General features: G+C 48.5%; 1 protein-coding gene across 1 annotated transcript in view; it reads left to right on the forward strand.

The window, feature by feature from the left end:
• Positions 1-10,651: 10,651 nt before the first annotated feature.
• Positions 10,652-16,298, forward strand: part of LOC121453466 (kelch-like protein 3) — a 115,878-nt gene continuing 110,231 nt past the window's right edge. The window contains exon 1 of the mRNA XM_041660269.1: positions 10,652-11,062. Coding sequence (XP_041516203.1) covers positions 11,007-11,062 — 56 coding nt within the window. The 5' untranslated portion in view covers positions 10,652-11,006. The remainder of the gene's footprint in view (positions 11,063-16,298) is intronic.

Raw genomic sequence — 16,298 nt, forward strand, 5'->3', positions numbered from 1 at the left:
GAATAGAATCCAACTTCAAAGATGAAATTGCCCCAATTCCTTGCATTTCAGAATCTAAATTCTAAAGTGGTCATTAGTTAAAAGACAGTTTGGGAGATCTTTACGTTTATTTTGTGTGAGTGTGAGTCTGCCTTTCACAGAGCGCTACCTGTGGAGGTCAGGACGTTTTGTGCCGGTCTGCTCCTACCGAATGGGTGAGTTGGGGATCAAACTGGCTGTGAGTGCTTTTACCATCTGAGCCATCTTGATGGACTTGGAAGATCTTTAAGGATGCTAATAGTTTAAAGCCTTTTTTCTTTTTGGTCTGTTTTTAAAAAGGCCCATGTATGTGGGCGTAGGTCTGTGGTGCAGGTTCTTGCAGCTCCAGAAGAAGATACTGAATCTGCTGGAGTTGGATTACGGGTGGCGGTGAGTTGCCAGATGTGGGTCCTCTTCGAAAACAGCTCTCCAGACCCCAGAGTTTCTTTAAAAGCCTAAAAGTGATTTAGGTTCACAGAGTGCTGCGAGTGTGAAATGTACTCATGGTTGTTATACCCTAGTATGGGATCTTAGTTTTAGGAACAAGATTAAGGGATGAAGGATGCCTGAGAGTTTGGAATTTAGGATTCCTTGCTCAGGACCACAAGTGAGAGTCAGTTGATTTGTCTCTTGGTTGTTCACACCCTAAATTGGATCATGTGCATTTTATTTTAGGTGGATTTGGACATGTCTGGTGGTTGTGAGTTGGTCTGTCTGTGCATCACCTGTCTTTAGCTAGTGTGTAGGTGTTACCTGTGGGACGTTGCCCTGCTGCAGTCAGTGAAGGGAAGAGCTCCACCAGCCTCATTTTGGCCTCCTCGTCTTCCCCCTCCCTCCACCTTCTGTGTGTCCCTAGCTGGTTTGAAATTGTTGAAGTATTCCAGGCTGGCCTTGATTGTTTCAGGCGTCCTCCTACCCCCCTAGTGCTAGGATTGTGAACATGTGTTCTTCCCCCTTTCTGGAAGGAGCAGCCAAGACTAAGGAGCTTAGTGGGACAGTTTTCCTCGTCTGATGCACACGAGCTTGAGGCATGCCTTTTTCTTGCTCTCTTAAAAATGAGATAAGCTGTTGTCGTCATCCCCCCCGCCCCCCCAGAAAGTTTGCAGAGAGCCTAAGAAGTAGGTAAGTGTTGATGAGTGTTCATTTCTGTCCTCAGTCACTCCATGAAGAGATGCTGTTTACTGCTGGCTGCAAGTTCGTAAGCAGTTTACTTAATATGAAGGATTGAAAATAGTCAGGAATCTTGCAGCTTTAAAAAAAATTATTTCTTGGTAGGGACAGGCTCTACTTATGTAGACCTAGAGCTCAGCTCCTCTTCTGAGGGGTTGCACAGTGAGTTCCGAGCTCATAGCAGTGAACGTAGAAATTTCTGTATCCTACTTAAAGTTGAGGGCATAGCATTCCAGTCGCTTTTGCTCAAATTGTAAATGATTTACCAAATACTTTTATCATGAATGAAGCATTTTCAAGAAGTTGGAGAAAATAAGGAATTGGGAAGTGCTGGGTGAGGTTTGCTCTGGGTCAGGTGAATATCTCCAAAAATGAATTTCTAGATTGAGATATAACTTCAGTTTGCTATTTAACCTGGAAAGTCAGTTTATTTTCTAGACTGTGCAGTTGTTTAGGTCCCATATGATTTAATACGGCTTTCAAATCATTCTTGGTAATAAGTCTTTGAGAAACCCTGGGATTCATTTTTATGATACACTCACCAGAAAAATTGATGAGTTCTAAGCTGATTAGGGGCCAGCCTTTTCTCCTAAGGTACCCACAATTTTGTCAGGATGATGATAATTTAAACAATTATGACAGTACCAGCATTTGAGTTGGAACTGTAAGCAGTAGCGACTGTCACAGGAAAACGTGACAGGTGTTTGAACTAGTCAGCATTTGGATTAGCAAGAAAAGCCACAGAGGACATTCCGACTGCTTAGCTGAAATGCAAAGCATGGTGTATTGGGTTCCTTATGTCAGAGCCATTTAAATTTTATTATTTTTGCCAAGCACTAATAATAGCAAAACCAGCTGTGGCACACATTCAGTTATGGAAATACCAGACACCTGAGATTTTTAGTGAAAAAGTGACGTAGGGCTTGGAGAATGGGCTCAACAGCTGAGAGCACCCACATGGCAGCTCATAGCTGTAATTCCAGTCCTAGCCCTCTTCTGACCTCTGAAGGGCACAGACCTGCACACGGTGCACACACGTGTACACACACACGTGTACTCCGGCAAAATACTCATACATACAAAATAAGCCTAAAAAAACGACAATCATCATAGATTAAGAAAACATTCCACAGTGTAATTCGTAGTTTGAGGTACCCTGTGAAGCTGCAGTCTCTGAGCCACAGCTTGTTCTGGCTCTCATTTTGACTCGTTTTACTAGGAAGAGGTTTTCCAGTTGTTTCACCAGTTCCTGATGAAAAGGAAAGTCAACTTGCTGTATATGTGTGGAATTTCTTTTTTTTTTTTTTTAAGATTTATTTATTTATTATGTATACAACATTCTGCCTCTGCCCGCATACCAGAGGAGGGCGCCAGATGTCAGTACAGATGGTTGTGAGCCACCATGTGGTTGCTGGGAATTGAACTCAGGACCTCTGGAAGAGCAGCCAGTGCTCTTAACCTCTGAGCCATCTCTCCAGCCCATGGAATTTCTTTTGTAAGAGAAAGTTATGTGACTTTGGAAGCAGCAAAATAGTTCGGAAAGTAGTGGATAGGCTGGGATTAGTAGTGTCAGCTGGAGTCTGGTGTACCATGCTGCTGTTGATTTTTACATTCAGTTTCTTACTAAATATAATTAAGGAAGATTTATCTGGAGATTTACGAGGGTGGCTGCAGTTGAGGAAAAAGAGCAAACAAGAGCCCATTGAGGTGTGAGAGCACCAGATCCTGTTTTTGGTTTTGTAGGCCACTGTCGGCCTCTGTGGTGGTTAATTTGGTTGTCAACTCGACACTCCCTGGGACAGGGTGCCTCAGTTGAAGGAATTGCCTCCATTAGATCAGCCTGTGTGTAAATCTGTGTGGCTGTCTTGATTGATGTTGATATGAAAAAGGTCCAGCCCACTGTCGCTGGTGGCCTGGACAGATCGAGAACACCCTGAACGGGAAGCTAGCCAGCAAGCAGTGTTCCTCCATGGCTTCAGTTCCTGTCTGAAGTAACCTGTAGGCCAAATAAGCTCTTTATTCCCCCAAGTTGGGGTGTTTTTTTTTTTTGCCTTTTTAAATTTAATTTATCACAGCAACAGTGAAGCAACCTAAAACACCTCTGAGCAAACGAGTAGAAAGCCACTCGGGGTTTTTTTGTTTTGTTTTTGAGACAGGGTCTGGTGCGTTGCCTGGCAGGTGGTGTACTAGCTGATTAGCCTAGGCGGCTCTGAATTTAAGATAGGTCTCCTTCCTCTGCCTCCTGAGGACTGAGATTACAGGCATGCTGCCTAGCAATTTGAGGGTTTTGAGTAGAGGAATGGCATGGTCTGAATTTTAAAAGCTGCTTTTTGACTTTGACAGAATTTCTATTCTTTTGGTATAGCTGTTTTTGGTGATAGTTCATGAGGCTAGCATTTGGAACTAGTTGGATTAAAGTATAACAGACTGTCTCTTCCATAGCTATATGGTTTTCAGCCAAGGAAACTTAGCGTATCTCACCTGATGGTGCCATCCTTTCAGATGGCCTATTTGTCATTTTGACTTTTATCCAGGCACTTGAACTTAGGGAGTTGTCTCCCTATTCTCTAACTTACAAAGGTGTTTACTGTACCAGGGTCCCCCGCTTTCCTTTTGGGAGCATATACTTAACCGTGTCATTACAGTGAACTTCAACTATGAGTTCAGCAGGTAAAAGTTGGGCTTGGGGCTCCCCGACACAGGTAGGGGTGTGTGTGTGTGTGTGTGTGTGTGTGTGTGTGTGTAATTGACACTGTGGGGCAAGTGCTCACAAGTCAGCCACCTGTGCCCCAGGGAGATCTTTCTCCAAACACTCTCTGGGGTGTTTAGAAATGTCACAGAGCCAGAATTCTGGAAGTAAGAATATTGTGCATCAGAGAGTTGCCTGGGCCCCACATATGGAGATCTGCTTTAAAGAAACAAGATTGGAGCCCGAGAGACAGCTCAGTAGTAAAGAGTACATATTGCTCTTGTAGAGAACCAGAGAGTTTGTTATAACTCCCGCTCCAGGGGATCTGATACCTTCTGACCTCTGTGGTCAGAACAGATCTGCATTCACATGTGCATAGAGATCATATATATGAGTAAATAAAACAAAAAGTCAAAATGCAAAATAAAGTGTAATTTTTAAAAAATATTTATTATTTATCATGCATACACTATTCTGCCTGCATGTATGCCTACATGCCAGAAGAGGGCACCAGATCTCATTATAGATGGGTGTGAGCCACCATCTGGCTGCTGGGAATTGGACTCTGGTCCTCTGTAAAAGTAGCCAGTGCTCATAACCACTGAGCCATAAGAGTAACAACAACAAAACCCTTCCACAAACTTCCTAAGATCCAAATGCTATTTCTACTTCTGGTTTCCACTTTCTCCAAACTGACTTCTGACGGGCACGTCTCTTGAGTGCCATTATGTGTGTAACCCTGTCTGCCAGCCTGTGAACGCTTGGGTTTTCTAGTCATGCCAGGTTTACAGAACTTTATGCCATAGCCCCGTTGTAGCCCATTGCAGAGTTCAGTGGACCTTGGCTGAAGTATAAGCTATCAAGTGACCAGAGACATTCTCTAGCTCCCTAGTCCTCCACACGGGGGGTTGAACCAAGGGTCTCACGCACGCCAGGCAAGCGCTCATCCACTGAGTTACACATCCCCAGACTTGCTTTTTTACTTTCCTTTCTGAGACAGTTTTACTGAGTTGTTCAGGTTGACCTCGAACTCTGGTTGAGGCAGGCAGCACCTGAGAGTATAGCCCTCTGTTACCATGCTCAGCTGCATGTGGGGTTTTACATTATTTCACATGTGTGCACCCTTGGTGCCTAGCTGGGCAAGTGGCATACACCTGCCATCCCGTGCTCTGGAGGCCCATGTAGACCGCTGGTTGGTGTCCACCCACCCTGTGCAAGGTCATGGAGTTCACCGTTAGCGCTATAGAAAAACAGTCTCTAGCTCCTGGGTGCGCGCACGCATATCGCGGTACACTAGGTTGGTGGGGAAAGATGTGTCGTTTGTAGTTAACCTCCTTATGCAAAACAGGCTTTCTTTGTATCCAGAAAAGAACTGAAAGCCGAGGTGGGAGCAGTAGATAAAGGGCCAACACCATCAAAGCTGAACCATGCTCATCCTCGAATCTGTCTGTGACCGAAGCAGGCTTTTCCGTTTCTTTCTAGATGTCTAGACGTCAGGCTGACGTGAAAAGCGGTTTCACTTTTGCTAGGAGAGATACACAGGTTGACCAGCAGAGGGCGCCAGTTGTGGGCTGCAGACCTGGAAAAGGAGAGCGTTCCTGGGAAAAACTTGAGCATTGTAAATCCTTTAGGTGTGTGGAGGCTGCTTCCCTTCCCGGGGATGCTGCGCAGCTGCTTTCCACACTGGCTACCTTGCTTGGGGACCAGAGGTCATTCCTAAAAGAGGGCTTTGGAAGCTTTGGGTGCCAGCTCTGATTTAGGGGTTCCTAAATCAGAAGTGAGGTTGAAAGTTGTCTGGGCCAGGCACTCTTGGTCAGGCCTTGGTCAGGTTATTTACCTCAGAACCTCAGTCCTCTTATGTTCATAACCCTTAACTCAGAGGTTCTCCACCTTTCTAATGCTTTAGTCCAGTTCCTCATGCTGTGGTGACCTCCAACCATAAAATTATTTTGTTGCTACTTCATAACTATAACTTTGATACTCTTACGAATTGCAATGCAAATATCTGATATACAGATATCTGATATGTGTCCCCTCCCCCATGGGTTCACAGCCACTGCCTTGGAGGGGATAAAAATACACAAAGGGTACAAGTGAGTCAGCAATGTGGAGCCTGCCGCTGGCTCTGAGCGAATACAGAGGGAGCGGGAGCTGTTGCGGTTGCTCACCGCGATGTGAATTGGAGGCAGAGGAGATGCGAGCATCGTGAAGGTGGAGCACAGATCTCAGGAATGATCTATGGGCGGTCATCCTTAGAAGGCTGACCCAGGACACGCATTCTCTGTCTTCAGAGCAGAAGGGAAGGAAGGCAAGTGTCCCCCTGGACCAGGAAGTGATCTGCTGACCTGTTGGGGGCCCTCGGTTCTTTCGCAGTTTCCTCCTGCTTTTCCAGGGCACTTTAGTTAGAGTTCATTCAGCAAGTGGCCCAGAGTCTGCGGGGACTTTGGGAGGCAGACAGGCAGGTGGGCTCTACCCCAGCCCCAGTCTTGGCCGCTCCTTGCTGATCTGTTAGCAGCTGTGGCCACTGGGAGCGGACGCTAACCCACAAAGGCCCTCTCAACTTGACTAACTTTTTCCTTGGCTCCAAGATCAGGGGGTCAAGGCTGTTTAATAACCTTGAGGAAGACCATCGGACTGGGTGCCACTGGTGGCTTTTAGATACTTGTCATAGGCCAGGTTTTCTGCTGTCTGCTCACGTCTGTAGTTAAACTAAGAACTCTCGGACATAGCTAGTGATATTAGCCTCTTGTTTTAGAAGGGAAAAACGATGCTCCTAAAGCAACGTGCACGGGGTCGTCTGTCTGGTGAGCACGTTTGCACCGTGCCCTGTTCATATATCAACGTCTGGCGATCTTCTCTCTAGCTGTGCATTCAGTCACCTATAGGGTTGGTGAATTCCTCATGCTGAGCTCTGTCACAGGTGTGAGGTAGAGCCTAATAGTCCAGTGTTCTTTTTGTAATATACAGACTTAGGTAGATGTCCCCTTTCTAATTAAATAATTAATAAAAAATAATTTATAATTTTTTTTTGCTTTTTTATTTTTGGTTTTTCGAGACAGGGTTTCTCTGTGGGTTTTGGAGCCTGTCCTGGAACTAGCTCTTGTAGACCAGGCTGGTCTTGAACTCACAGAGATCCGCCTGCCTCTGCCTCCTGAGTGCTGGGATTAAAGGCGTGCGCCACCACCGCCCGGCTAAATTATAATTTTTATAATTTAAAAAATGCAGTAGTCTCTCTTTAAAACAAGATTGAGTTATATAAATATGTGTAGGGCCGTGTTTGCATATGTGCATGGGTGAATGCAAGCACCCGTGGAGCTGGAGCCCCAGGTGGTTGTTGGGGACCGAATTCAGGTCCTCGGCAAGAGCAATACATGATTTTAACCACAGAGCCATTTCTCTGGCACCCCCCTAAGCTGTCAAGACAAGGAACATTTTCATCACCCTAAAAGTCCCTTTGTGCCTTTGATCCCCCTGTGCTTACGCTTTAATGAGTTAGTAGATGGTTCAGATGCACAGTTTGACTTGAGACGGTGCTGTGCTAGGCACCTGCCAAGTAAGAGAGCAAAGCACTGTGGGAGCCAGAAAAGAGAGAAAGGGGCCTTATGGGAAGACAAGGTCTCCAGACGACATCCTGGCTTCCTGTGCTGAGGAAGAGCTCAGGAGAGAGAACTTTCTAGACCAATCAAGACCTAAAAAGGAAGTTTTTCTTTCAACACTGATTCTCCTCAAGACAGTTGGGAGCTGGAGGATTCTGGATGAAGCTGACGGACAGCATCGTGGCTGGAAATGCTGACTGCATAAATTGCTTTGGGTCAAAAACCCATTGCCATTGTTCTTGAGTTCTCAGTATTCCTCATTGTCCGCTATGTTCAGCAAGTCCGGTTTTATCCCATGCTTTTTCAGACCCAGGCCAGCTGGCCTTGGTGAGTTCCCGATAGAACATCCCCATTGTCTCAGTGTGTGGGTGCACCCCTCGCGGTCCTGAGTTCCTTGCTCGTGCTCCCTCTCCTTCTGCTCCTGATTTGGACCTTGAGATTTCAGTCCGGTGCTCCAATGTGGGTCTCTGTCTCTGTCTCCTTTCATCACCTGATGAAGGTTAATATTCAGGAGGATGCGTATATGTTTGTCTTTGGATTCACCTTCTTATTTAGCTTCTCTAGGATCACGAATTATAGGCTCAATGTCCTTTATTACTAGACCTGGATGGAGGTGGGTGGTCCTTGGAACCCTGATTGCTCTTCGAGCTGATGAGGGAGGAGGACTTGATCGGGGGAGGGGGAGGGAAATGGGAGGCAGTGGTGGGAAGGAGGCAGAAATCTTTAATAAATAAATAAATTAAAAAAAAAACAATTTCCTACAAAGTGCTCAAAAAAAATTGCTTTGGGGTGGAGGGAGGCCTGGGGTCGCCAGGTGTGCTTGGCTGACTGGGGAGGTAGCCTGAGGCATGGGGAGGAACAGCGTGTTCCGTCTTTGCTTGAGGTCTGTGCAACAGTGAAGACATTTAACAGGTCAAAACTATAACAGTAACATGTGGTGAGTGTCTCTTCTATTTCTATACTTCGGGACAATTCACAACTGGGATTTTCCTCCAGGAAGGCACTGCTTGGGTCCTTTTGCTTCTCCTGCTAGTCTGAAGCAGAGTTCTGTCAGGAGCATTAGCCTAGCCCGAGGAGGTCAGGCTGTGGCCCAGATGAAGGCTCTTGGCTCAGCTCTGTCCCCAGCATTGGTAGACGGCTTTCCTGGACGGCCTTCTCCACCCTGGCTCCCGGGTAATGGGTGGTGAGAAAGTACAGGCGTGGTCTGGCTCTGACACACCCAGTGACACTGGCTAGTGTGGCGAGAGCAGCTTGCAAGGAAACCACTTGGGGCTTTATATTGGCTCTAATAATTCATTTTGAACGTGAATAAGTTTAAACCGTAAGAATTTCCTTTTCAGACTGGTTTCCCCTTCCTCTTTCCTGCGTGGTGAAGACATGAATGAAGGCATGCACAAAGGGAAGTCAGCTTTGCATCCCTCTTGTGGTTCACCCAGTTGACTTCCTACGCTAGTTACGTGCCTGCGCTCTGGCACGGATTCTGGGATCCCACTTCCTTATTTGTGATGCTCAGCTTCCGTGGTCCCCGTGATTGACGGCCAGAGGAAATATCTGGAACAGAAGCACAGAGCTGATTAGAGGAGGAAGGGAAGTGGTGGGAGAAAGACAGGGGTTTGGCTGTGAAAAAATGGAGATACAGGGCCGCTGGGTGTGAGCTGTCACTCGGGGCTCCTCTCATCTGAGGGAAAATGACTTTGGGTAGTGGTCCCAGCTAAGAGGACACGGGGAGGTCGGGGAGATAAACTTTGAGACTTACGCCTTAGGCAGTTTGAGGTCAGAACATTATGTCAAGTTCAAGTCATTAATACATCTAGTTTCTATATAGTTTCTGTACCTGTGTTCCCGCTTTGTGGGATGACTTGAGGTCTCTGCAACACTGAAGAAATTGAACAGATGGGAACTAGAACAGTTACACACGTGAGTGTCTCAGGTCAGAACTATAGCAGTAACACACATGAGGGTCACAGGTCAGAACTATAATGGTAACATATGTGAGCATCTCTTATATTTTCACACGCACCATGTATCCCCCTAGAAGTTCCGCACAAACATCAGAGCCCAGGAAAAGTTCCCTTTTAAGCAGATGTCCAGGGCATACCGAGAAGGAAGCGGGACACTCCGAAGGTCAGGAGGGATTGTCTCGTGAATGAGGGGTTGAGTATCCATCCAGAGCAGGGGAAGACCTACTGAGCTGAAGGCTACACACTCGGCCTGTGCTTGAGTGGCTCAGAGATGCCATGTGTGTCGGCTGGTGAGCAGTCCTAGAACAGGGACACACATGTCTGTGTTCTCTGCACCGTCGGGGAAGCTGCTGAGCCGATTTCCATCACTAATTGACCCAATTATCTCTGAGCCTGTTGGTTATGTCTGGGAGACACAGCTAGCTTCCGGCTTTCCAGAAGATTGTCTGTTAGCCTGAGAAGCTAGGTATGCCAACACGAGCTCCCGAGTCGTTCATTAGGGGAGATGAACAGCCGGAGTTATTTTGGAGGTCACTGCCGTCATTGGTGTCACGTAGGGAAGGTTTTAGAAGACCTGTGATCTATTGCCGTTCTATAAAGATTCAAGGACCGAGGCTGGAGGAGCCACTCCAGGTAGGGCCAACAGCCAGAGCGAACAGGGACTTGGGCTGGACATGGGGCTCGGTAGTAGACGTGTGAGCCGGAGCTACAGCTTGCTGTGTTTCAGCTTGGCAGACCTTAGACCGCTGTTCTGTTATGGTGGCCTTTCAGCGTGGCCCAGGACGACAGCGTGGCAGTGTTCTTGTGGCGACTGACCACCGCAATGATCTTTGGCGTTTTTTGTAGTACAAGGGGATTGTTTCAGTTGTAACCCCGCCCCCCACAACAACGCGCATCTTGCTCCAGTTCCCTTGTCCAATTCTTCTTAATCGCATCAGTTCTGTGACACCCACCCGCCCCAATCCCACGTGTCTCATTGTCGCCTCTCGGAACTACTGTGGATTTGGTGAGAGAAATTAGGCGGAATTTCCCCAGGTGGGTCAACTCCACTGCAGGCCACAGAGGGGCCTCCTCATTCCAGCGATGCGGCCAGGCCCACAGACTCACACAGCCTAGGAGGAGGAGAGAAGGAGGGGTCAGCTTTTCTCTGTTAGTGAGAATTCCTCCGGTACTTTGCGACAGCAGAGGAGGCAGGAGACCGTGGGGTGGGCTAGGCGCTAGGGCTGGGGATGCCTGAGCAGATGAGGAAGCAGTTGGAAAGGTGGCATAGCCCTTGGGTAGCCGCCGCCGAAGCTGTGGCTGTTCCTAGGAGACAGAGGAGAAGCCAGCCTGCGGGGGAGGGGGAGCGAGTGGGTTGCTGCTTTTAGCAGCTGAAAGGGCTGCAGGGAGCTCTGGGTAAGACATTTTCTACCTCTGTCGCTTCTGCGGTAGAAGCTGCCGCGAGTAAGTCAGAGGAAGAAGGACCGGGAGGGAGGAGGTCTCCGTTGCAGCCATGCTGAATCACTGTTGCTGACCAGAATCCCTCACCGGGCTGCTGGGAGAACCCCGAGAGCAGCGCTCGCTCCTGGGTGCATGCACAGTTTGGCGGCTACTAACCCCGCCGGGCCTCCCACAATGGAGGGCGAAAGGTACGTACGTGTAAGCGTGGTGTGTGTAGTATGCATGTGTACGTAAACGGAAGCCTAAGGTGTCACCACGGGCATTTTTGCATCAGCCAGGCAGGGTTGCCAATCCTGGCCGCTGCGGGATCCCAAAACAGAGTGAGGACAGGAAAGTCCCTTTGGAAACCTACCTCCTCCAGGGCTCAGAGATATAGAGCGACCCAGCGCCTGCCAAGGCAAGTCTGGGTTTGCTGAGCGGCAAAGCACGCCGAAAGAAGGAACTTCCTGGCTGGCGTTGGGAATAGTTTCAGCGCGGCTGGAATCAGGATTGCCCTTTTCAGGCTGCCTCGGGGAGGCGTTCCCTCTCCCCAGGGTGTCTTTCTTCGGTGGGGTGTTTTGATGTCACTGCAGGGCTGGTCTTGGAGCGGGACGCTTGCCTCGGTAACACCGAGGTAGTTGAATCTTCAGGAACCAAGCCAAGTGGACGGCTTTCCTCAAAAAACGAAGTCTGTGAATGTATGTTCATGGACGCTGGCTTGTGTGCCCGGAGGGGTGGAGGAAAACCCAGACAAGTGACATTTGCTCATAACCGGTTTTGTCTGTGTCTAAAAGTTTGAGAGATGCTGTGAGGTCTGTCTTAGAGGAGCCCACAGACTTTCCAGAAAGTAGGAACCGACAGGAGGCATTCAGGTGCTGGTATTGAGCAGGAACAGGCTGACCAGGGTTCCTCTCCTGGCCAGCAGGAGCTTGTACAGTTTTTACTTTGAGGAGCTGAGCCTCCCACAGTGCAAGGCCGGATCTGGCAGAGTTCGGATCAGAAGTCTGAGCTCCACCACCTCCTCATCCGTGGGTTGGTGCAGAAAACAGGCTTTGCCATTTTCCTTGAGGAGAGAAGACCACAGGGAGAGCCGGAAGACTTTTCCTCCAAGTTGTGAGTTGCTGGTCCCCTGGGAACCACTCAATCAGTGCCGACACCCTTGGAGTCCCTCTGGAGAGCCCCTTGGTGAGAGCACAGCAAGTCCTGACAGCCCAGCGAGAGCAGCTGTTGTTCCTGCGCCTCTTCGTCCACACTCACAGGAAGTCTGGGCCAGTGGCTCTCAGCCTTCTTAACGCGGTGACCCGTTAACAGTTCCTCATGGTGTAGTGACCTCCAACTGAAAATGATTTCCATTGCTACTTCATAACTGTAATTTCGCTACTGGTATGAATTGTACTGTAAACATCTGATATGCAGGATGTCTGATATTTAATCCCTGTGAAAGGGTCGTTTGATCTCCCAGAGTGTCGTGACCCTCAGGTTGAGAACCACGAGCCTAGGACTTTTGAGACTTTGCTACCTCATAGCCACTTTCCGGGCTCCCTTCACAACAGTGAGACATCCAGAGGCCTGGGGGCAGAGGAGGACAGAGTCCTTGCCCTCTCTCATCGGCCTGTGGCTAGCAGAGGAAGGAGTCATGTGTTGGAGGTGTGAGGTTCTGAACTGTGTCTGCTTGCATGAGCCATAGCATATCTGGGCTGAGGTGGGCGCGAGACTGCTGCCCACTGAGCATTTGGGGACAGCGATCGCGTCCCCAGTTCGTGCTTGTGAGTCCTTGCAGCGCAGACCTCTAAAGCTGGTCAGTGAGGGGAGTGGATCCTATGGTTGAGTACTCATTCGCTTTAGTCTTTCGGAGGCTGCACATAGGCAAGAAATCCCAGCTGAGAATTTCCAACATTCGCCAGGCTGCCCAGGTCATTACTTTTTATCTCTCTTGTGGGGACAACCTACCTGCCGCACAAATAAGTCTTCTTCGATTTGTCTCCTGTCTCTTTGCAAAGCATACCCATTTCCCACCAAGAGTTCTGTTAGAGTCTTTCCTGGCCACTCCCCCTCTGCTCCCCAGCCACAGAGCCCCGTTCCCAGAGCTCTTATTGATAACTCTTCTCCTCCCCTTCTCCTCCCATCTTAGTCCTCACAGACGTTCTTACAGACAAACCTACAAACCTCTTTTTCGGTGGGTGGGGTGAGAAGTTGAGACAGGGTCTCTCTACGCATCCCTGGCTGTCTTAGAACTCATTCTGTAGATCAGGGTGGCCTTGAACTCACAGAGAGCCACCTGCTGATGTCCACCCCAAAGTTCTGGGATTAAAGGCGTGTAACACTTTACCTGGCCACACTTCTTGCTTGTATCTTAGACCTGGATGAGAGGCCCTGCATGTCCACTTGTGCTTCTGTTTCATATAAATGACAGGTCCTCAAACTCGGAGCCATGCCCTCACATCTAAGGATGGTGTCTTTGGACTTCCTCCTTACAGTTCTCACTGACACAGCTCTGCCCGTGGCAGGTGCTGGGTAGTGAGTTTCTAACTGATAATATAACAAATCTTAGTCATTCTTTGAGGATTTCATACAGTGTTTTTGATTACACTCTCCCTTTCCCCAACTCCTCCTCGATCCATCCCCACCTTCTTAAGCCGTCCAGCCTTCATGTTCTTGCTTCTCCCTCTCTCCTATTACCCCCCCCCCCCCCGCGCCCCTATCCCACTCCCCTCCTCTCCTTCACCACCCCCACTCCCCAGCCTTGAGTCTAGTTTGTGTTTCTTGATCACTACTGGCTGTGAGGCCGGCCCTGGAGTGTGGTCGGTATACCAGGTATTACAGTGCTAAGGATGCCTGACTCTCCCTGTCCCAGCAGCCATCAGATGCTGGCGTCTGCTCAGCTATGGGTGGGGCTTTGTGCACCCCCCATTGGGAGTTTGTATGTCTTGAGCTTACATGGATCTTGTGTATACTGTCATAACTGCCGTGAGTTCCCGTTGCCCTGATACCTTGTAAAACAGTTTCCTTGAGGCCCTCCACCATCATTGACTTTCCTTTCCTCCCAACTCTTCCACAAAGACCCACGGGCCTGGGGGTGGAGGGGTTACCATGTAGACATCCCTTTTTCTCTCAGTCTCTGCATCTTGACCTTAGCTGGTGACTTTTGTGAGGAACTCTGGTAGCTGAAGAGGTGGGAGAAAAGACTGAACTTCCTTGGCTATCAGGCTGATTGGCCCAGCTCCACTCGCAATGCCCTGACACGAAAGAAGAGGTGGAGGCAGCTTGGGTTTATAAGTTTCCTGGAAGCCAAGGGTGGAAGCTGAGTAATTGGCCCAGGTCACGAGTCCGACCTCAGGGGCTGGAGGCATTCCGCGTCTCATGCTTGTTCCACATTTAACCTGCTCAAACGTAATTGGGGCTATTTTTAAGCATTAAAACATTTCAGCCAAAAGATTTCTATGAATAATTTTCTTTCCTTGCTATGAGGGTACAAAAATACTTTTTACCTTGAAACGTTATTAATTGTAAAGTGTGGGCTTGGGAACAACACAGATTCCAAGTGAAGTGTTTCACAAGCCATACGACCTTGTGCGCATTGTATTTTTACTGAGCTGTTTTTTATATGTAAGGGAACAATAACACCGTTCTTCGTGGGTTGTTGTGAAGATTAAACGAGGCAGCTTGTGTACACTACTGAGCTCCGTCTTTTGTTTTTTTCTGGCATGGAGTAAGCACTTAGAGTATGGCAGCTACTGTTGTCCCTGGCCCCTCTGTTGCTTGCTGCGCCCTGCGATGCTAACAAAGCCGTTAGAATTTTCTTGAATCAGTTATCCAGAACAGATTATGTGGGACCATTCCCTCAGGAGCACGGAGGAAAAGTGTAGCAGGTGTCTCCTTACTTAAGCGATCTCTCCACAGTGAGGTGCCTCACAGGCCTCACACCGCTTGTGTTTTATGTTTTAAGGTTTCGCCAAGATCTGTTTTTACCTCCCTTTACAGTTGCCATGTGGCACAAAGATGCCCCAGTGGGCATGAGCTGGGCATCCTCGTTCAGGCTGAGACCTCAAGAAGAGCCCATGGAGTTGCACTTTCTTTGCTACATCCCAAGCTCGTCAGCCCCCTGCTAGGTCTGCTGGCGCTAACTCCTCCTCTCTGGGTGTCACCAAGGCTTGGTGAGTGGAGAAAGGTGATTGGAGGTTCCAGCTCTTCGTGACTTGTCCTCTTCCTCCTTCCTTCCTCTCCCACTTCTCTCAGACACGAAAATGGTAGTTGCCCTTACTGTTGGGGTTTTATTTTAGATTTGAAAACCAACCTTATGGATGAATTAAATTTTCCACTTCCAAGATAAACTCAGTTCATAGCAACAGAAAGTAAAGTGGTTGCCAGTGGGTAGAGGAAGGGGAGTAGGGATTGCGTCGCAGGTGTGGGATTTCGAATGGGGAGGTGAGCTGTAGAGATGGGTAGTGCTGACGCCTGTGCAGCAATGCCATGGGCGCCACGATAAAGCATACATTTTGTTGTGTATGTTACACACACACAGATATAGACAGACACACAAATACATATATAGACACACCGACAAACACATACACACATAGATACACACAAATACACACAGACAGACATTATACACACAGACATATACAGACACACAGACAGACAGACAGACCAGACATACACATACATAGACATATACATATATAGGTACAGACAGACAGACCCTCAGACACACAGAGAGAAAGAGACAGACACAGACACATGCAGACATACAGACACCACACACAGACACAGACATATACAGACACACAGACAGAGAGACAGACAGACCAGACACACACAGACATAGACATACACAGACACATAGAGAGAGAGAGACAGACAGACACACAGAGACATATACACACAGGCATTGACAGACAGACAGACAGGCGCATGTGTGCACGCACTCGGACAGACAGACAGACACACACACATCCTGAAGGCCCAAACTGACAGATCTTCAGTGGTTGCAGAGAAAAGCATTCTTTAGTAGAGAAGTCATCACAAGGAGAAGCTAGTTGCTATTTTTCTTAAAGCTGTATAATTTTTGTCATCGAGAGGGTAGGGTGCTCCTGCCTGAGAAGGCTTTTAGGTACAGCTCTGCTGTGTCTAACTGTGAGGTGTCCTTAGGGGGCGGTCTTCTTGGCTGGCTCTTATTGACAAGAGCCTGCTGTTGTGCCTTAGGGAGCTCCTGAGAAGGAGGTGTTTGTTGGGTGTTTGCTCTTGACAGCGGTGGATAGAGGAACACTGCGGAGACAGCCTGGATAGCCGCTCTTCCAAAGGCTGAAGGTTGCATCAACAGGTCACCACTGGTGAGACAGCGCAGGGCGCATGTCCAGCAACAGAACCTTGTTTTCTACTCCAGTTCCTGCTGGCCAGGCCCTTCGTCCTCTCTCTGACCCTAAGAGTCACGAGTAGACCCTT

The sequence above is a fragment of the Microtus oregoni genome, unplaced genomic scaffold (assembly GCF_018167655.1).
Source record: "Microtus oregoni isolate MIOR12 unplaced genomic scaffold, Mior012 000011F_ref0000422, whole genome shotgun sequence".
NCBI classification, from domain to species: Eukaryota; Metazoa; Chordata; class Mammalia; order Rodentia; family Cricetidae; genus Microtus; species Microtus oregoni.